Raw genomic sequence first — 23,223 nt, 5'->3', positions numbered from 1 at the left:
ATTTTTTTTTTTTTTTTTTTTTTAGTATAAGTGTGTTCTAAATATTGAGAAAAACTGAACCAGGGCTCCCACATATTGTAGGGGACATCATTAGATATGATTAGAAATCAAACTTAAAATTTCTCTAGCGGGATATGCTTTCTAGCCAAGTCACCCAAGTTTCCCTCTTGGAGAAGCACATGGAATTTGAGCTCACGATGCAAAATAACGAAATACATGAAGACCCGCGAACAAGAGTTAGCAGAAATGTCAGACGGTAGAATGAGACTCCCCAGGACTCTGTATCATTTTTGGGAATATGTTTACTATAATTAAACAATAAGGGTTCAAAAACATGAGTACATGAGTACATAAGTGGGAGACTGTCTAGGCAGATTTAAAAAAGAATCAAGTAGGGACGCCTGGGTGGCTTAGTCGGTTGAGCGTCCGACTTTCCGACTTTCGCTTAGGTCATGATCTCGCGGTTCGTGGGTTCGAGCCCCGCGTCGGGCTCTGTGCTGACTGCCAGCTCAGAGCCTGGAGCCTGTTTCAGTCTGTGACTCCCTCTCTCTCTGACCCTCCCCTGCTCACGCTGTCTCTCTCTCTCTCCTAGAAATAAATAAAACATTAAAAAAAATAATAAATAAAAAAGAATCAAGTAGAATTTCTGGAACTGAAAAATAAAGTCTTTGAAAAAAGAAGCCCTTAAAGGTAGGTTAAAGAACAGAACGGATTAGTTGGAAAGCATTGAACATGAAGGGAGAGCTGAAGAGATTTCTTGAAATGCAGCACAAAGAGACAAATGGGACAGATAAAAGAGAGGTTAAGAGGCATGAAGGATTGAATGAAAGGTCCTAAAATATATCTAATTGGAGTTTCAGAAGGGAAAAATGGAACTAAGGGTAGGCATTGGGGAGGCCACAGAGGGAGGCTGATAGTGGAGAATCATCCAGAATTCTCCTCAGATTCAGAAATCACAGTGAACTCTGAGCAGAATTTTATTTTATTTTATAAATCTTTAAAAAAAATTTTTAATGTTTATTTTATTTTTGAGAGAGAGAGAGACAGAGCATGAACAGGGGAGGGGCAGACCCAAAGCAGGCTCCGGGCTCTGAGCTGTCAGCACGGAGCCTGACATAGGGCTCGAACTCGTGAACCATGAGATCATGACCTGAGCTGAAATCAGATGCTTAACTGACTGAGCCACTTAGGCGGTCCTATTCTAGAAGTATTTTTAAAAGTTTATTTATTTATTTTGAGGGGCAGGGGAGTGCACACATACAAGTGGGGGAGGGACAGAGAAGGAGAGAGAGAACCCCAGGCAGGCTCTGCACTGTCAGCACAGAGCCATATGCGGGGCTCAAACTCAGAAACCATGAGATCATGACCTGAGCTGAAACTGGATGTTTAACCGACTGAGCCACCCAGGTGGCCCCCACCCCCAAGCAGAATTTTAAAAACAAACGAATTCCACATTCACATATATCATAATAAAACTTCAGAACACCAAAGACAAAGAGAAACAATGGAAAGCAATTGGAAGGAAAGGACACAATACCTGCAAATGAATCATAGTTAAATTTAAAAGCTGATTTTCCAATAGGAACAACAGATGCCAGAAGAAAGAGGCAAGAGGGAGGGGTAACTAAACCATAACTCAAAATAAAGACATATAAGTAGAATTATCTAGGAACAGACCTTTCCTGAAGGAATATTTAAATGATATGCCATCACAAGAAAGAAATTTTTCACAGAGGGAAGAATAGGAAGGCAAGAAGGAACTGTGAGCAAATAAATTGCTAAATGTATGTGTAAATTAAAACGACTGTTTGTATAAAGCACTAATAATAATGCTAATGACCAGTTTGGAGGATGTAAAGAAAAAATGGAAGTAAAAGTGTGAATGACAGTAACACAAGCCAAGAAAGGGAAGAGTTGAAACTTTATTCAGGAAGTGATTAAAGGCATTGGTCTACTTTAGGATTTTAAAAATCAAGCATCAGCTCTTACCTGGTTGCTTTGATAGTTTGCAAACCTGCTTTTAATCTGACTCATCTTTAGTCTATTTTCAACCCAGCAGCTAGAGTGATCCTTTTAAAATATGTCAAGAGGGTGCTACTCATTGTCTGAAATCTTGTATAGGACACATTCCATTTGGTGTAGGAGCCAAGGTACTTACAATGGCGTAGAGGGCTTTATGTGTTCTGGCCCTATCACCTCTCTGATTGCCCTAATATCATACTTTCCTTAGTCAGCCAGCTTTAGCCATACTGCCTGATGGGTCTAACCTCCTGCCACAGGGCCTTTGCACTGGCTATTCCCTCTTCCTGAGCACACTTTCCCTAGATATATGGTTGACTTAGTCTTTCACCTTCTTCAAGTCTTGGATTAAGTTTTACCTTTTCAATGACATCTTTCTTACCAATCTACTTAATACCATAACTCACTCCAACCTCTTGCTCTTCTGGTCCCCCTCCCTCTGCTCTATGTTTTATTTTTTCCCATATCACTTAACAGCTTCTAACATATACTTTACCTTACATAACTTACCTATTTATTATGTTTTATTGTTTATTGTCTGTTGTTTCACTGGAATTTAAGCTCCATGAGGTCAAGGAGCTATTTTGTTCACTGATATAAGGTCTTAGAATAGTATCTGATACATAGTAGGTACTCAATAAATATTTGTGGACTTGAAGTGAAATGAAATTGAATGGTGACTGATTTTAGCATTCCTTTCTCAGAATTTGATACAGTGAGCTGACAACATGCTAATTAATAGAATGTATAGTATTTGAACATGCAATGAACAACCTTGATTAAATAGTTAATATGGATGGGTGCCTGCCTGGCTCAGTTGGTGGAGCATGCAACTCTTGATCTCAGGGTTGTGAATTTGAGCCCCATTTTGGGTGTAGAGATTACTTAAAAATAAAATTTAAAAAATAGTCATATATGGAACTCAGCACCCCAAAATTAAGAATATACACTGTTTCCAAGCAAATGTTGACATTTACCAAAACTGGCTAAGTCTTAGGTGAAGAGTAAATTTTAACAAATTTAAAATAATATGTAACATACAAATCATGTTCTCTGACCACAGTGCAATTTATTAAGAAATCAAGAACTTAAAAAAATATAAAACTAACAAACTTCATAAGAATGAAGCTTTAAAAATACTTCTGAATAATTCTTGGGTCAAAAAACCATAAAGGGAATCAGACAATACTTAGAATTGTAACATTAAATTCGTGGGATGCACCTGAGCAGCACCAAAAAAGAAATTTACAGCCCTACGTGCTCACAGTAGAAAAGGAAAAAAATGTGCTAAACATCACAAAATTAGAAAAGGAACAACAGCATAAATACAGAGAAGACAGAAGACAGAAATCATAAGGGCAGAAATTAATAATATAGGAAAATAATGGAGACTGGAAAAGACCAAAGCTAGTTTTTTAAAAAGGTAATAAAACAGGCAGGGGCCCACGGGTGGCTCAGACTTTGCCTCAGGTCATGCTCTCATGATTGCACGGCTCATGGGTTCGAGCCCCGCAGTCAGGCTCTGTGCTGACAGCTCAGAGCTTGGAGCCTGCTTCAGATTCTGTGTCTCCCTCTCTCTCTGCCCCTCACCTGCTCATGCTCTGTCTCTCTCTCTATCAAAAATAAATAAATATTTGAAAAATAAAATAAAATCGGGGCACCTGGGTGGCTCAGTTGGTTAAGCATCCAGCTTTGGCTCAGGTCACAATCTGAGTGAGTTTGTGAGTTCGAGTCCCACATTGGGCTCTGTGCTGACAGGTTGGAGCCTTGAACCTGCTTTGGATTCTGTGTCTCCCTCTCTCTCTGCCCCTTCCCCACTCGTATTCTGTCTCTCTCTCAAAAAATAAATAGACATTAAAAAAAAATAAAGTAAAATAGGCAACCCTCAGGAAAGATTTATTTTTCTAATTTATTTATTTATTTATTTATATATTATTGAGAGAGAGCGAGCACAAGTGGGGAAGGGACAGAGAAAGAGGCAGACAGAGGATCCAAAGTGGGCTCCATGCTGACAGCACAGAACCTGATCTGGGGTGCAAACTCACAAAGTGTGAGAACGTGACCTGGGCCAAAGTCAGACACTTAACCCACCAAGCCAGCCAGGTGCCCCCTCAGGAAAGACTTCTGAAGAAAAAAGGAGAGAACCCACACACAAGAAAAATAATGGCATGAAAGAGAAATGATCAATCCTTTGTTGTTGTGGTTGTTTCTGGTCAATGATCCTTTGAAAAGATGTTTAACCTTAATAACATCCACAGAAATGTAAGTTTCACTCATATCAGATTGGTAAAATATTAAACTGAGAAGGGCGCCTGGGTGGTTCAGGTCAGGACCCCAGTTCGTGAGATCGAGCCCCGAAACTGGCTCTGCACTGATAGTGCGGAGCTTGCTTGGGATTCTCTGTCTCTCGTTCTCTCTCTCTGCCCTTCCCCCACTTGCATTCTCTTTCTCTCTCTCTCTAAATAATTAAATTAATTAAAAATAATTAAACCCGATGATACTGAGCATTGGAGAAGGCCCAGACCAACAAGAACTTGCAGCGCGGTGCGGGGGTGTAAGCCGGCACACCACTTTGGAGAGCAGTTTGGCAAAACCTGGTGAAGTCGATGTGCCACTGTCCTTGGATGCACCGGTTCCTCTCCCGAGAATATGCTCCCGAGGGACTCTGAGAAGCGTGACCGAGAAGACAGCTACAAGGATGTTCATTTAACTCTCCTGCTCCTATTTACCCACTTATTTACTTTTATTTTTGAGAGAGAGAGAGAGAGAGAGAGACAGTGTGAGCAGGGAAGGGTCAGAGAGAGAAGGAGATACAGAATCTGAAGACAGGCTCCAGGCTCTGAGCTGTCAGCACAGAGCCTGACGCGAGGCTCGAACCCACAAACCGTGAGATCATGACCTGAGCCGAAGCCGGACGCTCAACCGACTGAGCCACCCAGGCGCCCCCCTACTTACTTATTTTTTAAACGAGGTGTGGCCCACACGAAGCTTTCGTGGGACAGCGCTAGCCCACCCTGGCACAGGCAGGCCGGCTGGCAAGGCAGGGCGCAGAGCTCAGGAGCCACGACAGGCCTCCCATCCGGCTCTGCTGCTCAGCCAGAGACCCCACTGTTTCCCAGACAGCTCTGCTTTCTTGCCCCTCTGCCCACACCTTCTCCCCAGGCTTCCTTTCTCTGGCTCACCTTCCTCCTTGACCTTCCTTCTGGACTCCTCTTTCACCCAGCGAAGGCTCCCTCGATCCCCATCACACGGAAGCTCCCAGCCTTACTCTGCTGATGTTTTAACTAGTTCTGCACCAGGCTTTTCTCCAACCGGATGAATAACTGCACTAACCAACATTTGCATGCGATTTAAATTCTACAAAGTAATTTTCACAACCACCATCTACTTTATAACAACTATATAATATAAAAATTATCATTTTTGTTCTTTCATAGATAAAGTGGGGTCAGAGATGTTAAACCACTTGAAGGACCCACAGGTCAGCAAGGGCAGAGAACTGGGCCTTCATTACCTCTGGTCTTTAGCGCCTTGCCCAATGCCTGCTGTCTACACAGTAGGTGCTCAAAAACTCCCTGATGAATGAACACCATTTGGACAGAAAGGGGCTGCCTCAAGTGGAGTGAACCCCAAGTAAGAGTGTGAGGGGGAGGGGAGCACAACCTGTAGGATCAAATTCCAGCAGAGTGGCCTTGTTCAAGCTATGAATGCCTCATTTTTCCCATTTCTCATCTGTAAAATGGGTTTTGTGAGGATTTTGGTAAATTAATATACCTGCTGAAAGTGCTGCTGCTGTTGCTGACCATCTTCAAATGGATATAATTCACAGACTCCATGAGATTCTTAAGAATAATATGCTGGGTGGTTCAGTCAGTTGAGTGTCCGACTCTTGGTTTCTGCTCAGGTCATGATCTCACAGTTAATGAGTTTGAGCCCTGCATCGGGCTCTGTGCTGATGGTGCAGAGCCTGCTTGGGATTATCTCTCTTTCCCTCTCTCTCTGCCCTTCCCATGTCTCTCTCTCTCTTTCTCAAAATAAATAAACTGTAAAAAAAAGAATAACATCCTGACACCTCACAAAGCTGGATGAGTGGCAGCCCTTATTATAATCTAGTGTTTAAAAATTTTTTTTAAATTTTTAATGTTTATTTATTTTTGAGAAGGAGAGACAGAGACAGAGCGCGAACAGGGGAGGGGCAGAGAGAGAGGGAGACACAGAATCTGAAACAGTTCCAGGTTCTGAGCTGTCAGCACAGAGTCTGACATGGGGCTCGAACCCACAAACCATGAGATCATGACTTGATCTTGGGGCTCCAACTCACGAACTGTGAGATCATGACCTGAGCCAAAGTCGGACACTCATCTGGTTGAACCACCCAGGAGCCCCCAGTGTTTTAAAATTTTTAAGAGAGTGGAACAATTTTTACAACTGATGTCATCCCTATCCTATTCATAAGTCAGGTAAAATCTGAGTTCATATCACTTGTGCCCTCTCTTCAAGGCAATGTGAGGAACAGATCGAAAACCTTGCATCTAATCCAGCTCCACCATTTTACCATTAAGAAAGCAGTCCAAGGGGTGTGTGTGTGTGTGTGTGTAATCTCCTGAGGTCACCCAACAAAACAGCAGCAGACCCGAAACTAGATGTCACGCCCCCCACATCACAAGATAAGACATGTTCCGTAAGCACAGAGGTGGCCCTACCTACAGAAGTGCTTCCCTGAGACAGATGAGGTTTGCTGACTGTGGCCAAAGTCACACCTGAGCTCAGACAGGAAACGGTGCCAGCCGCGTTCTCAGCCCTGGTCACGAATGAGTGACAGTACACGCCTTTCTCGGTTCCCACGTCCCCACCCTGTCACTTCTGGAAGCTTCCTCCCTGCACCCTGCTGCCCCAGCCAACACCCCCCACCCCTCCACCCCGTATTTCCCTTAGAAAACAGCCCCCTTCCCACCAGAGCATGGCTTACCCCATGCAGAGGCCAGCCTAGAAGAGGGACGCCGGAGAGGTGGCTGCTGGCATTCTGTGCTTCCCCCAGGTCTGGTGTGGCCACTGACCGGTGGTGTTGTCCGAATCCGGCAAGGGCAGGAAATGCAGGCCTTTGGATGGAGGGCCTAACAAAATGACATCTGACAGCAACAGGATGCACAGAGCAACAGGAAACCCGGCCTCCTGTCTGGTTTCCCTGTGGGCAGATAGAAATACCTTCTGGAGTCAGAGCATCTGGCTCTGAGACGGGCCTTCGTCCAGGGCAAGGACTCGTCGGAGCGCCCAGTGCAGGGAGAGACCGGTGCAGGCTGTGCGGCCGAGGTACCGCCGTGGCTTGTCATGTGACTCTGGGCAAGTCCCTTCGACTTTTCTGAGCCCCTTTGCTCAGTTACTTATTTTTTTTTTTTTAAGGCTTACTTATTTATTTTGAGAGAGAGCAGGGGAAGGGGCAGAGAGAGAGCGAGAGAGAGAATCCCAAGCAGCCTCTGTGCTGTCAGTGCAGAACTCGAACCCACGAACCCGTGAGATCATGACCTGAGCTGAAATCAAGAGTCGGACGCTTGGCTGCCTGAGCCTCCCAGGGGCCCCCCTCCCCTTTTCTCATTTATGCAACGGCAGCGACAATATCTGTCCCATTCCCCTTGGAAAAACCAATTGGCTGGTGACCTTCACCCAGGCTTTTTAACCCAGTGAGCTGTGGTGGGGGTAGTGATCCTTTCAGAGTGTGTGTAAGACTTTATGTCCGTACCTTCGTTAGGGGAGAGGGTTCGTATTTTTTGTCACTGTGTCAGTGGAGTTTCCTGAGTCACACAAAAGCATTTTGTGACCTGACTCTGTACAAACGCAAGATTAAAAGAAGACCAACCAGGGGTGCCTGGCTTGGCTCTATTGGTTGAGCATCTGACACAGGTCATGATTCCAGGGTCATGGGATGGAGCCCCACACTGGGCTCTGCGCTGAGCGTGGAGCCTGCTTGAGATTCTCTCTGTCTCTCCCTCTCCTTCTGCCCCTCTCCCCACCTTGCTCTCTCTCTTAAAAAACAACAACCAAGTGCCATCTCCACCTAAGAAAAATGTCAAAGCCCCCAAACTACCCGACACTCTCAGACAGCAGGTCCGTGCTGTGGAGGGTGGCAGGGCCTACAACTTGGAGCCCTCGTGCTCTGTGTCCGGGAAGGGAACCTTCAGGTGGGGGGACGTGGGGGCGCGGGGGTGCCCCTGGGGGGGTTTCCTACCTGAACTGAAAGTGTGAAGTGAAAGAATGAGCGCCATGGTGACAGCTGCCCCCACGCTCCAGCTGTGTTTAAAGCCCGAGGGTGCCAGGGACAAGGATCATGGCCCTTTGATTGTGGATACGACACCTGCAGTGAAAAACTGAGATTGAAGGTCAAGAGCGGTCACTTTTCTCTCTGACTGGGAGCGTGGAGGCCTGGGTTCTAGTCCCTGTTCAGCCACTGATCGTCATTGGGCAGCTCCCTTCTCCTTTCTGGGTCTTTCTTTCAAGCAGGGGGGTAGACTGGGTGATTTCTTAGGTCTCCTCCAGCAAGTTCACCATGTTGAATCCCAGACCTCCCCGGGTTCGAATCCAGCTCTCTACTTCATGGGCTGTGTGACACGGGGTGAGTTACCTCACCTATGTTTCATTCATCTGTAAACCGGTGACAAGCACCACCGCATTGTTGAACAGATTACGTTACCAATGTTTCCTAAATTCATGGCAGTGTTCCTGACTTACAGCACATGTCCAATAAAAGGCAGGAAAGGACTCAGTTGAGTTAGTTTCTTGGATTCTTACAGTATTCTGTGCTTGAGGTTTTCTGACCTTCATCTGAGAGCTGATGCAAATAGAAAGATCTCTGCTCATTCTTAGCTGACACTTTACCACCATGAAGGCCAAACCATCACATTTTTAAAAACTATTGGACCCGCATGACCTTCTCGGCCTGCTTCCTGGCAGGCTGGGCTCTTGGTGCCTGTCCAGCTGTAGGAAGGGAGTCGTGGGGGCCTTCCTTCCACATTTCTTCTCTTACTTCCCTTCTGTGCTTGATAGCACTTGGCTGCAAGTTGCAAGGAAGTTCTCCCGGGTTTGGGGCTGTAGGCTATTGTCCTTTGCCCAAATCTTGTCTATTTTTTTTCCAGGTCCTATATCAAGGCCACCTTCTCCAGGAAGCATTCTCTGGTTTCCCATAACCCCTCCAGGTTGTTGAAACTCACTGAGTCTTCCTGTACGGGTCACTGTCTACCTTCTCTTATTTGTGTCAGTAATGCTTGTCTCCTCTCGCTTCCTGGATGTGGATGTGAGCTTCTAGTTCTGAGAGTCGAATCTGGGAGAGGGAGGGAAGACATCTTTGTATTCTAGTTCCCCTCACACGGAACCGAAGTAATGAGGGGTTCTGAGCTGACCTAAGCAGCCCTCATGGAGGTGCAACTCAGCCCAGGTAAGCAGGACAATTTGATGGCCCGGAGTCACACCCTCTCCCTGTTCCCAAGCCATGATGGACAGTGTCCCTCGGCCCTCAGTTCCCCCTCATCACGAACCTCACCGGGAGCTTCTCACCATAGTGCTCCTTACCCAGGGAACCAGCCTTCTAGAGAAGGGCAGGAACCACAAACAGCTGGTCTAAGGCAGAAAGTGAACTAAGAGGTTGGCAACTGTCCAGGCTCTTTTTGACCTTGTGAATAGACCACTACAGTGGTCATCCCGGAGGAGGTGGGACAGCTTGTGGGGGAAGGAACTTAAAGCCTCCTCAGTGATATGGGAGCCTGGGTGGCTCAGTCAGTTAAGCATTCGACCTCAGCTCAGGTCATGATCTCACGGCTCGTGAGTTTGGGCCCCGCATCGGGCTCTGTGCTGACAGCTAGCTCAGAGCCTGGAGGCTGTTTCAGATTCTGTGTCTCCTTTCTCTCTGCCCTTCCCCCATTCATGCACGCGCGCGCGCGCTCTCTCTCTCTCTCTCTCTCTCAAAAATAAATAAACATTTAAAAAAATTAAAATGAAATCTCTCTGGTGACATAAGTTCCAGGAGAAGCTTATGGATATGAGGTACAGTATGGAAATTGTCCTAGGGGAGAGATGCAAAGGGCTGCCCAGGCCAGTTTCTTTTATTTTCTTTAATCAAAAAAATTTTTAAAAAAAATTTTTGAGAGTGAGAGCGAGCATGAGCAAGGGAGGAGCAGAGAGAAAGAGTGAGACAGAAACTGAAGCAGGCTCCAGGCTCTGAGCTGTCAGCACAGAGCCTGATGCGGGGCTTGAACCCACAAACCATGAGATCATGATCTGAGCCAAGGTTGGACTCTTAACCGACTGAGCCACCCAGGTGCCCTAAACTGACTTCTTTAATACATTTTCCTGGGAATTTCCAGCACCTGAGCACAGGGCTTGGCATAAAGTAGGCATTTAAATATTTTGAAATCAACGTGTTGAATGAATGAATGAACAAATATCCTACTGGGAAAAAAAGCAGGCTTCTTCAGAGAGACTTTGTATTTTCTTTTCCCACTGCTGCCAGGAAGTTCAGAGCTAAGTACAATGCAAACCTGAAGTCCTGGTTCATTCAAGGTCGGTTCCCGATTCATTTCTCCTTTCTTTTAGTGGTTTCTAATGCTTTGCTTTTATTCCCACTGCCCTAATTCATAATAGAGGTCACCTCCAGTTCTTTAAGAGAAGGATTTGTGATTTACAGAATTGGTGCAAAGGATCATCATTAAGGCCTTTCTCAAACATCGAGTGGTTGGCAAAGAAACTCACTCCCATGAGTCTGCCCCGTGGGGCTGGAAGTTTCCGTCCCGTCTACTGTCCATTCCCTGTTCATCGCTCCCAGCCAGGGGTCTCTGGGTTCATCACCTGCTGTCTGGATACTCGTTCTCCCTGGACCTTCCTTCCTCATCGGTCTGTATCGTCTCCAGCCTCCCTTGTGGGAGGAATTAAGCTAAATGGCGGCATCTGAGGCCTCTTTCCACTATAGCCAAGGTTAAAGGGCCAAAGCTTCAGAATGAAACACCCTGGCCGGCTTCAAATCCCAGCTCTGCCATAGTGGGCTGTGTGACCTGAGGGCAAATTGCTCAAACTCTCTGAGCCTCTGTTTCTTCTTCCGTGACTGGGGAAACTATTACTACCTGATGTGCAGAGTAAATAATGATTTAAAACAAGCAGTAGCGTGGGGGCCTGAGAGGACTGTGGAATGTGCTGGAAACAAAACGCTCTCAAGTTGGGACTCGGATGCTCAGGGTTCGAGCCTGGCTCTGGCACCAGTGGCGCTATGGAGACGTCACTTTCTCTCCCGGTCCCCAGGGTTGCCCTCTGAAAAGACCGAAGGATAATGAGGATGAGGGCTGGGCGATGTATGAGCGCACTCCACACATGATCGCATTTAGACTTCCAAACAACCCTGCAAGGCTGCTGTAATTATTTTCCATTTTTTCCCGATGAGGAAAGTGGGGTCCAGGGATGTAAGAAACTTGCTGGGGGCACTGGGAACCCGTGCTCTGGCTCATTCCTCTGAAGACCCAGGGTCCCATCCTGTTGTTTTACATTCTTTACATTCTTTAATTCTTGGTAACTGACTGATCTGAAATTTTCCCGCAGGACAGTGTTGTTGAGTCTTTTCAGATATCTTCTTCCTTGTTTCAACTACGTTATACTCCAGCAACTTCCCTTTCAGAGAATCGGCTGATAATGCCCACATCCATATCACATCTGACAGTTTGCACAGTGGGGAGGGCTCACGATGTTATCTGAAGCAGGTAGCATTTCTTGAGCAAACGAGTTCAGAGAGGGCAAGTCACTTACCTGAAATTCACAGCAAGGGACAGGCAAAGCTCAGACTTGAGCCCCTGTGCTATGACAAAGTCAGGTTGGTAAAGGGATGAGAGCCAATGCATGACCTTGCCCTGGGGTGAGGGGCCCTGACAACAGCCACAGGCAATCTTTGTTCTGTAGCCCCAGGGGCAAATTGCAACATTTCTCTTTCTGGTTTTTCCTCATCTGACCAATTTCACTCAGTAAGGCTTCCTTTGCTTACACTAGCTGATCCAGAATTTAGTCTTATCCCACCAACTCGATGGAGTCCCATCTCCTCACCCCCAAGCATTTGCCAGTCACGCTTTTGGGCTTTGGAGTCAGACAGACCTAACTTCCAGTCCTGGCACAGCCGAGTGTTAGCTTTGTGCCCTCAGATAACGTAACTTCTGGGCGCCCGGGTGGCTCAGTGGGTTGAATCTGACTTCAGCTCAGGTCATGATCTTGCAGTTCGTGAGTTTGAGCCCCACATCAGGCTCTGTGAGCCTGGCGCCTGCTTCTGATTCTGTGTCTCAGTTTCTCCCTGCATCTCCCCTGCTTGTGCTCTGTCTTTCTCAGAAATAACTAACACCTTAAATTTTTTTTTAAATAAATAAACATTTAAAAAGTTCACTTCATTCACTTATTTTCCTGTATTTCCTCATCCATAAAATGGAAATAACAAATAGTACATGCTTCATCGTCGGTGGTGAAGCACGGGAATTCATTGAGATAGCATCATGCTTAATACAGTGCCTGGCCCACAGTAAGCCCTCCATGGATATATATATATATATATAATATAGTGTAGAGACTATATATATAATATGTGTACATATTACAGTTTTCTCCTCACTTCCCCAAGGTCTTTGCTAATTGACACCGAGTGACATCGTTTCTGTCATGCCCTTGGGCTGGTGGAGGGGGGTCAAGGAGAACAGAGCGGTTGAGAGGCAGGATGGAGAGTGGGACAGTGTTAGGGGAGCAGAGGGACAAGATCCTGTGTCCATTCAGGATGTTTGGAGTTGAGTGAACCGGAAGCGGAGGATGTGCCAGGAGCCTTATGGATTCTTAACTAGGCTGGGCGAAAGCAGTCGGCCCCTGCCGGCCTGTGACTGGGACAGGAGCCCTGGGCCAAGGGGGCAGGACTCTGGTTCCAGCCTGGGGAGGAAATGACGGCTGCGCAAAAACGGTCCTCTTCTCAGCGGGTCCATCTGTACCAGGAAGGGGTTTTTGATGACATTTCAAAGGGTCCTTCCTTCCAACTTGAAGTTGTGCAATTAACCACACGGGGAGGAGATGGGGGTGTTAGCCCGCTGAAGAGCTGGCATGACAAAGTCAGCTCAGGAAAGCCTGGAGCAGCGGTTCTCAAACTCTGTGCTCTCTGCACCCCTTCCCCATCTTAAAAAAATCACCAGACCCTAGAGGGCCTTCATGGATGTAGGTCACATCTTTCACTGTCTACTGTACTAGAAAATAAAACTGACAACTTAAAAAATGTTTAATAAACTTACTACATGTTAATAGAAATAACCTATTTTTAAAAAACATTTATTTATTTGGGGGGAGAGCATAAGCAGGGGAGGGGCAGAGAGAGGGGGACAGAGGATCTGAAGCAGGCTCTGAAGCGGGCTCTGCGCTGCAGGCTGACAACAGCGAGCCACATGTGGGGCTCGAGCACACAAACCGAGAGATCGTGACCTCAGCCGGAAGTCAGACGCTCAACTGACGGAGCCACCCAGATGCCCCTAGAAATAGCCTATTTTTAATGAAAATAGTTTTGGGGGAAGGGAAATCTCTTAATTGTCTGGCAGCCAGATTCTCATCTCTGCTTCTGCACTCAGCCTATTGTCATATGTCATCATGGTTAAAGTAGGTGACGAAAACGAATTTGTCACCATCCTTTACTACTTCCTTTGTGGCAGGCTTTCCAAGAGGCTTTTTACCTGCATTGTTCCTTTATCCTGCAAACAGCACTTGGGGGTGGATTGTCTTATTTTCCCAGTTGTTTTTTTTTTTTTTAGGTTTTACTTATTTCTGAGTGAGAGAGAGAGAGAGAGACAGCGCGAGTAGGGGAGGGTCAGAGAGAGAGAGAGACACAGACTCTGAAATAGGCTCCAGGCTCTGAGCTGGCGGTCAGCAGAGAGCCCGACGCGGGGCTCGAACCCACGAACCGTGAGATCATGACCTGAGCAAAAGTCGGACGCTTAACTGACTGAGCCACCCAGGCGTCCTTATTTTCCCTATTTTTTTTTGAATATTTTTATTTATTTCTAGGAGAGAGAGACAGAGAGAGAGAGAGACAGCGTGAGCAGGGGAGGGTCAGAGAGAGAGGGAGACACAGGCTCTGAAATAGGCTCCAGGCTCTGAGCTGGCAGTCAGCACAGAGCCCAATGCAGGGCTCGAACTCACGAACCGTGAGATCATGACCTAAGCGAAAGTCGGACGCTTAACCAACTAAGCCACCCAGGCGCCCCATTATTTTCCCTATTTTAAGATGAGGGGGAAAAAATCCATCTGCTGGGGCCCATATGGATGGATTTGCCCAAGGTCGCACGACTTGCAGGTGGCAGAGTCAGAACCGAGGCCTGGGTGGCTATGCTGGTGGCAGACCCCGCCCGTGGGAGGGATGCACTTGGGGCAACAATCTCTTCCCTTTCCTTTTCATCCTTTCCTCTTTGGACTGTTGGCTCCAACCTTGGCCTCCAGCACCACCCTTAGCTGCTGGGACGGTAGCACCTCGGCTCTCAGAGAGCAGGTGCTCATCATCTGTTTTGTTCACTGCCATGTCTCACGGGCCCGACACACTGCCTGGCATACAGTAGCTGCTCAAGTAATTGTTTCCGAATGAATCGGCTGAAGGACTTCTCTTTGATGCTCATGAAAATCCTCAAGGAGGGTGACCTTCTTCAAGATTTTCAAAGGTGACACAACTGATCTATTTATAGTTGGCTCAGTGGTTGGGTGTCCGACTTCGGCTCGGGTCATGATCTCGCAGCCTGTGGGTTGGACCCCTGCATCTGGCTCTGTGCTGACAGCTCAGAGCCTGGAGCCTGTGTCTCCCTCTCTCTCTGCCCCTCCTCCACTCACATTCTCTCTCTCTCTCTCTCTCTCATAAATAAAAACATTAAACAAAGGTATGGGGGAAGAGGGCTGGTGGAATGTTATCAGCAGGAAGAACATGCCGGGCTTGACATTTCAGAAGCGATTCTCAAAAGATCTGTGACAAGAGGGCTTAGGAGGAGCCATTCAGAGACTCACCCGGCCTGCTGGACTGTGCAGGAGAGGGTGGGGTGGTGGGGGCTGTGCCTAAACAACAACGGGTTGCGGTGCGCCAGGCATGGCTCTGCGTGTGAACACAGTTAATCCGCACAGTAATCGAAGGAGGGCTTGGGCCCGAAATCATCAGACCTTCAGCTCCTGGTTGCTCAGCTGTCCCTGCAGCTTTCTCCTGAGGACCTCTGTCCTTTTTGGGCGGGGGGCGGGGGGGGGCGTCTTGAAGTTCTGGGAGTAGCATAAGGTCCCCTGTTCCCTGCTTTACCAGATAGCAGGGTTCAGGGTCTCAGGATGGGGTGTCTGATGACAGGTGTCCCAGTTTTGCCCTAACAGGGAGCTCCCCTGTGACTCAGGGCATGTTACTCTGATTCTCTCCCCTTTACCTTCACTCTATAACAGGGATTGAAAGGCCTATACCTCTCTTTCAAAGAAAACCTACTGCAGAAAATTTTGGAAACTCAGTCACGTTAAAAGTCTACATGGTTGCTCAGCATCCCTCCTCATCAGGGAAATACAAATCAAAACCACACTGAGATACCACCTCACGCCAGTCAGAGTGGCTAAAATGAGCAAATCAGAGAACTCGAGATGCTGGCGAGGATGTGGAGAAACGGGCACCCTCCTACACTGTTGGTGGGAATGTAAACTGGTACAGCCCCTCTGGAAAACAGTGTGGAGGTTCCTCAGGAAACTAACAATAGAACTCCCCTATGACCCAGCAATAGCACTGCTAGGAATTTACCCAAGGGATACAGAAATGCTGATGCATAGGAGCACGTGTACCCCAATGTTCACAGCAGCACTCTCCACAATAGCTAAAACATGGAAAGAGCCTAAGTGTCCATCAACAGACGAATGGATCAAGAAGATGTGGTTTATCTATGCGATGGAATACTACATGGCAATGAGGAAGAATGAAATCTGGCCATGTGTAGCAACATGGATGGACCTTGAGGGTGTTATGCTGAGTGAAATAAGTCAGGCAGAGAAGGACAAATATCATATGTTTGCACGTATAGGAGGATTAGGAGGAACTTGACGGAGGAACAAGGGGGAGAAGAAGGGCGGAAATGGTGGGGGAAAGGGAGAGAGGCAAACCATGAGAGACTCTTGAATGCTGACAAAAACTGAGGACTGATGGATGTGGGGGGGAGGGGGGATGGGCATGGAGGAGGACACTTGTGGGGATGAGCACTGGGTGTTATGTGGAAACTAATTTGACAATAAACTACTTGTAAAAAAAAAAAAGAATAAAAATATTCATGAACTTAGGAAAAAAAAAGTCTACATGATTGGTAACAGGGCATGGATCTCCCTGACCCTGAGGTGAAAGCTTGGTCATTGGTCATTGGCAATTGCGTGCATGTGTGTGTGTGTGTGTGTGTGTGTGTGTGTGTGTAGCAGCTGGTCACCCCTTCTGACCATGAAGTGCTCTCTGTACGGCAAACAAGGCCTTATAACCAGGGGATACAAAGGTGTGATAATGGGGACTTTTCATGGTGGCTTCTCCATCCAGCAGAGAGTAGGCAAGGGTTAAACAGAGTGGTGGACATTCCCAATCACCTGCAGCTTCCCCCAGGCCCCTCTACTTCCTGGCTTGCTCAGATCCCAAAGGGTGTGGCCCCTGCCCTAACCAATCTTGATTCTGGTTGTTTCTAGTTGCGCCGTGGGGGATTGCAATTCAGACCAGTTCTTCAAACTGAGGCGGGTGTGGTGGGGCGACAGAGCTCAGCTCTTGAAACACAGTGGTGATCATGACAATAATGGAAAGTAACACTGAATGAGCGCTTATTATGACACCATTCTGTGCCCTTTACATATTAGTTCATATATTCTGCATGACAAGCCAGCGAGGGGACTGGTAGCATCCCCATTTCGTAATTGAGGAAACTGGCACCAGCAAAGGGGCTGATTCACAGGGCTTTGGGCCACTGACATCTGTGGTGACAGTGACAAGGGGGTCACAGGACAGCTGGCGCAGGCTGAAGAGAAGCCAGAGATGAGCCGGACATCTGGGGAGGGGACCCTCACACACGCTTTGCCCACTGCTTTCTGATGGAGCAAATGGATGTGCATTTGGTGGATCTGTTTGCTTTGGGCCCTGGGACAGTGGGGAGGAAACATGTCACCATTTCTGGCCTGGGATTTGGGATCAGACCCAGCATACTGATTCCCTCGGTAACTAACTTGCAAGGAAACCTGGATTTCCCTCTCCTGATTCTGCAGAGAGAAGTGGCAGACAGTTAAGGACCAACTGAGAATAAGAAGGAAATACACAAGCAAGCTCTGTACTGTCAGCACAGAACTCAACACGGGGCTCGATCTCACAAACCTTGAGCTCATGACCTGAGCCGAATCGAGAGTCAGAAGCTTCACCGACTGAGTCACCCAGGTGCCCCTACAGACGGAGGTTTTAAGAGGCAGCCCCAAGTCACGGTTGTGAGTTCTGATTCTGCCTCTTATTAGATCTGTTGTCTCTTTTCAAATTGCCTCACCTCCCTGAGCCTCAGTGTCCTCATCTGTAAAACGGGGATAATGGAAGTACTCAGGGCTGTTGTGAGGAGTATATGAGGCAGGTAGCATGTAGCAGAGGCGTACGTAGCTCAGTACCTGGCTGGCACTTAATCTCCCTTCAATTAATGTTAGCCACGCTCTTTATTGTCTGTGTGTTAGATTATCTAAGGGTCGTGCCCAAAGCTGAAAAAAGTAAAATAAGGGTCACCTGGGTGGCTCAGTTGGTTAAGCATCTTGACTTCGGTTCAGGTCATGATCTCACGGTTCGTGGGTTCGAGCCCCGCATCGGGCTCTGTGCTGACAGCCAGCTCAGAGCCTGGAGCCTGCTTCAGATTCTGTGTCTCCCTCTCTCTCTGACCCTCCCCTGTTCATGCTGCCTCTCTCTCTCTCTCTCTCTCTCTCAGAAATAAATAAAATATTTAAAAAAACCTTTTTTTTTTAAAAAGAAAAAGTAAAATAAAATAGAGTGAGGGGGTCAGACTAGAATATCTCCAACCTCTTCTGACTTTGGAACTGCTTCCCAGTAATATGTAACGTTAGAAACCCCAATAGGAATTATTTGAGCCATTTTGTAATTTTGTATGGCTCGTGAAAAAGGAAGTGATTTTAAGTTAAATGTACTCTTTTCAATATGTGTATCATTTCAGAATTTTTCCTAAGATTTATTTTAAACCATTTAAATTATATGCATGATGTGTGAAGATTAACTTTTGACTTCTCCCCTCTTTCCAAGTGGCTTGATCTACTTTACAGTCATAACAGAACAAAATACCTGGTTGGTGAACACATTTTGTAGCGATGCTACGTTGGGACCAAATAGACATTACAATAGGCTGACATGTAATGAGAGGCTGGGAATCAGTTGCATGACCTGAGGGGTTGAATTCTTTTTTATTAAAAATATTTTTTTAATGTTTATTTATTTTTGAGAGACAGAGATTGAGAGTGAGTGGGGGAGGGTAAGACAGAGAGGCAGACACAGAATCCAAAGCAGGTTCCAGGCTCTGAGCTGTTAGCACAGAGCCCCGACGCGGGGCTCAAACCCACGAACTGTGAATCATGACCTGAGCCGAAGTTGGACGCTTAACCGACTGGGTCACCCAGGCACCCCGAGGGGTTGAATTCTTGCATTTAATGCTTAAAAAGCCAGTTTGTACTTTAAAAATAATTTTTAAAATTCCTCATGGCTTTATTTTATTTTATTATTTTTTAATTTTATTATTTTCTTAATGTTTATTTTTGAGAGAAAGAGAGACAGAGACAGAGTGTAAGTGGGGGAGGGGCAGACAGAGAGGGAGACACAGAATCCCAAGCAGGCTCTAGGCTCAGAGCTGTCAGTACAGAGCCTGACACAGAACTCGAACCCACAGCCATGAGATCATGACCTGAGCTGAAGTCAGACACTTACCCACCTAGCCACCAGGCACCCCAAATTTGTACCTTTTTAAAAAGAATCTTATGTTTGTCAAGAGAAAGTAATCTCAGGTCCCTATTTGCAAGCCTCTCTCTGCATTTGCCCTGCAGGTGTGGATCACCTTTATGCCCAACACAGGAGAAGAAAGAACACATATTATTTTCTCTTTTTAACAATCTTTGAAATGCTGGGAAGCATAAGAATTTCCCTGAAGTGCTTTGTAAGAAACTTGATCAGATAAACACAACTTATGAATCTTGAGCAAATTTTCAGAGGAGGTATCATCTTCCTTCTCATTTTCTTGTGTTTTTGACATCAGAGTTCCTTTTGCATCCTGTCCTTAATCATTGGTTCAAGAAGGGTATAAATTAAATAATAAACAATTAAGAATAAGACGAGTGTAAAGCCATATATATCAGCCAAAGCCACTCTAGTCGCCAAATATGAAACATCCTGGGTGGGAATTCATTAGATCACCATTCATCTGATCACTACTAACTTCTGCTTTTGTTTTTTTTTTATCCTAAGAAGCTCTCACACTGAGAAAAAAAATATTTTAAAGAGAAAAATAATAATTCACTAATTTTTTAAAAAATGGAAAACAAGCACTATGAACCTCTAGTGTGTGAACCTTCTGGAACCCCTTCCTCCTTGTTGGGAAAAGCTGGTAGAAAGTAGAAATACAGACCTGAGCCTGACTCTGGTCTCTGCCATTTACCGGCTGTGACTGAGCCTCAGTGACCTCATCTGCCAAGTGGGTGTTATGAAGATCGGACTCACGTGAAGTCTTGGAGAAGGTTTGTGAGACACCCTGCACCCCCTCCCAGTTCTCAGCAGCCTCCCATCCCCTGCCCTCAGCTCCGTCAGATTCCCCAGGACCCAGACAGATCCACGAAGACACACAGAGGATGATTTGCTGTCTAGCAGAGGCAACACCGTGAACGCAGCTGTGGTTCTCGGAGGAACTTTGGGGCGGCCCCAGTCCCCCAGGGAGAGGAGGGCGGCGGCGGGGCCGGTAGCTGCAATGGGAAGGGCTGCCTCTGACTCACTGTGTGAGCAGAAGACTGGGGGCCTCCTCTGGAGGGGTAGGAGCAGGTGGGGCGAGGTAGAGGGAAGCAGCAAAGCCCACAGGACGCTCGGCCCAACCCATTTCTGTCCGAGGGTCTCCCCAACATTCTTGTGAATTGGGTGAGACCCCAGCAGCCTTCCTTCCTGAGCTTGGCTTTAATGACACTGGGGACTTCTCCCCTTCTGACCTACCCTATTGATGATCTGCCCTTTTCTGCCATTTTCTTTCCTGGGCATTTGGGGTGTTCCCTGGATGGGGGTGGGGCAGGATACACCCCATGCTCTGTGGACCCTATCTCTGCCCAGGAGATGGAGGGAAGAAGGAATTATCGTCTTCAATTTTCTTTTCCGTGCTCAGCTGGAAGAGGGCTCACGGTTCCTCAAGCCTGCATTGCACCTTAGCATTTGCAAGGCGCTCTCCACACCCGTTCTGTTTGCTTCTGACTACGGTGTAGCCAGTTCTAGATTCAGACATAGCCGGGCTTTCTAGATTCAGACAGATCCAGGTTTTCTAGATTCAGACAGATCCAGGCTTTCTAGATTCAGACAGATCCGGGCTTTCTAGATTCAGACAGATCTGGGCTTTCTAGATTCAGACAGATCCGGGCTTTCTAGATTCAGACAGATCCAGGTTTTCTAGATTCAAACAGATACAGGTTTGAGTCCCGGCTTTCCCACGGATTGCCAGCTGTGTGACCGTGGGCAAGGTCTTAGTTCCGTGTGAGCTTCAGTTTCTCACCTCGCAGATGTGGGGGGTGACAGCAGGCCTCTCCCTCACAGGCTGTTGTGAGCACTGGGCCAGGTGAGGTGGCCCGGCTAGCGGAGTCTAGGACATAGTGAACTCTTGCTAAATATTAACTTAAGAAAATGAACTTCCCTTTGTGGCAGGTTGGCAATGTTTTGCTTCATTTTTCGAGTTGGAGAAACTGTAGGTTAGAAAGGTGATGTGACTCACCCAAGACCACCTGACTCATTGGTGAGGGACACTTGTGTCTTCCACAGGATTCAGTGACTGCTAGCACAGGTGGAGCCTAGCGTGCTGGACTTGACACTGGCCGCACTCTTCCTTGGCTGGTCGACCTTGAATGAGTCACCATTACCTAAGGGCCTTGATTTTCCTTCTCTGTAAGGTACGGCTGCCTGTCTCCCTTCAAAAAGCAGCCTTGGTGTCTCCAGGCTCAGGGACTTTTTGCAGGGGAGGAGGTCGAAAGCAGAAGCTGTCTGAAGACAGCCCTTCTTCCTGTCCTTTGTGAGAACCTGAATTCTGTGAGGTTAAGTGGGGTTCCCAGGTAGGTGGGGAGAAGAGCCTACATCTGTGATTCAAAGCCAAGGACACAGGAGAGATGACCCCGGAGTATAAAGGGACCAGAGGTCACGGGCCCCTTGAGTGTTGACATCCTAGGCTCTGCTGCCTTGGGGAAATGGGTGGGGGGGCACTCGGGGGGGATGTTCCCGGGTGGCTCACCCTGAAGTTGAACCCAAGGCACAGTGCTTTCAAATCTTGGCAAAGAATCTAGACTCCAGGCCTGCCAGGGAAGTGGACAGGGCTGGACTTCAGGGGATCAAACCCCTTTGGACAATGGCATCTATGACAGGAAAGACCAGGGTGGCACGAAGGCCAGGCCGCCTCCCTCGTTCTCTGCTCTGAGTCCCTAGGACGCCATGCGTGATGCTGGAAGGCGAGGAACGCTCATTACACACCAAGACTCAATTTCTGGTCAGCCCAGTAGGGTGAGAGCTCGGAGTCCTACTGAACGTGCTTTCATAAGAATGAATAAAAGAACATTCTGTGCATATCTGAGAGCACAGGGTACGCAGGATTGATAGGTGCACCAAGATGAGGAGGGAACAGAAGAGATACACTGCGCGGCTGGGCCTTGCTGCCATTTTGCCCGCGTTAACCACCTGGTCTCAACCTTCCCAAAGGTAAAGGGCATGCCCCACCCGTTCAAGGGAAAAACAGCCTGAGCCTCAAGGCCCTTATCTCTGCTCCACAGCAGAAGCTCGTAGTGTGAGGATCAGAGTCTCCGCTGCAGTCATTTGCTGAGCCCGGGTACCCACCTGGCGCCAGCATCAGCCCGCCAGCCGCCACCACAGGCCCCCGCGTGCTGGTCTCCCGCCCAATGTCCTCAGAAGAGGGAGTTGAATGAGAACGAAGGGGGCTGAGTTTCCTGAGGCCATGGAGTTACCAGCACTGAACTCCACCTGGGTGCTGGCCCGGGGCACACTCGCAAACACGACCGTCCTGCTAAGTGGAACCGCTTAGCCTTCTGGGGCTAGAGGGGCTCTAACACCACCCAGCTGCCCCAGACAGGCGAGCTGTGCTCCCTGAGCCTCAGCCTCCCCCCTATCAAGCGGAGGGGCCCTGTACTCACCAGCTGACCTCTAAGGCCTCTTCCAGCTGATCTTTTGGGGTTCTTTCTGGGCCCCACGGTCTGCTCATTAGGCCTGACCGTGTAAGGCAGGACACCCTGGTGGTGAAAGGGTGGCTGCGGAGCGGAGAGTCTGAGTTCAATCCAGTGCCTCGCCGAACGGTCATGTGACATTAGGTAAGTCACTTATCCCCTCTGTGGGCCGGGGAGTGATAACGGCACTGACTGCAGACAGCTGCTGTGAGGGTTAAATAAGTCAGGCCCCGTAGGACGGTGCCGTCTGCATCGGTGACTATCTCCTGTCCTGACCTTGCTGGTCCTATCCAAAGGGGAGGCCCGCACCAGCCCCGAGCTTTGCTGTGACTGGTCCTCAAAAACCTTAGGAGTCATCCTCATATACCGTCAATTTGCTGGCCCCGGGCAGGCCCCCCTCCCAGCTTCTTACGTCCCTGGAGGGAAGGGGTAAAGTGAGAACACGGGTTTTCTGGAAGGCAGCTATGCTAACCACTCCACCACCAATGGCACACACAACAGTTTTCTGCAATGAGGATGAAGCCCCGAACAGCTACAGAAAGCTACTCACGGTGGTCTGTGGCTGAGCTCCCCGATCCCACTGGGCGTCGCAGAGTCCTGGAGGGACCCGGCCCCGGGTCCCGGTCAGATCTCCTGTTGAACACCCACCCAGTGTTCAAGTGAAAGTTGAACAGCTTTCACTTGCTTTTGCTCTTTCTCACAGATGAGTGAGCGTGGGGAGGCCTGGCCTTCCGTCCCGTCACCACTTCCCTTCTGGGTCAC

At 47.8% G+C, this 23,223-nt stretch overlaps 1 protein-coding gene across 5 annotated transcripts in view; it reads right to left on the bottom strand.

Moving 5' to 3' along the window:
• The window catches only part of CNR2 (cannabinoid receptor 2), a 27,634-nt gene extending 4,411 nt beyond the window's left edge, over positions 1 to 23,223 (bottom strand). The window contains exons 1-4 of one of the 5 annotated variants that reach the window (XM_077775833.1): positions 23,012 to 23,223; positions 22,432 to 22,666; positions 8,243 to 8,368; positions 6,989 to 7,204 (exon numbers count right to left, since the gene is read on the bottom strand). In XM_077775833.1, the coding sequence (XP_077631959.1) occupies positions 6,989 to 7,204; positions 8,243 to 8,368; positions 22,432 to 22,602 (513 nt within the window). In that variant the 5' untranslated portion in view covers positions 22,603 to 22,666; positions 23,012 to 23,223. Of the gene's footprint in view, positions 1 to 6,988; positions 7,205 to 8,242; positions 8,369 to 22,431; positions 22,667 to 23,011 lie in introns of those variants that run through there. The other 4 variants (XM_077775835.1, XM_077775837.1, XM_077775838.1 and 1 more) reach the window with 4 other exon arrangements.

The sequence above is a fragment of the Crocuta crocuta genome, unplaced genomic scaffold, assembly GCF_008692635.1.
Source record: "Crocuta crocuta isolate KB4526 unplaced genomic scaffold, BGI_CrCroc_1.0 scaffold127, whole genome shotgun sequence".
NCBI lineage: Eukaryota > Metazoa > Chordata > Mammalia > Carnivora > Hyaenidae > Crocuta > Crocuta crocuta.
The sequence above is the reverse complement of the archived record's forward strand: the minus strand, read 5'-3'. Positions and strand labels throughout refer to the sequence as shown.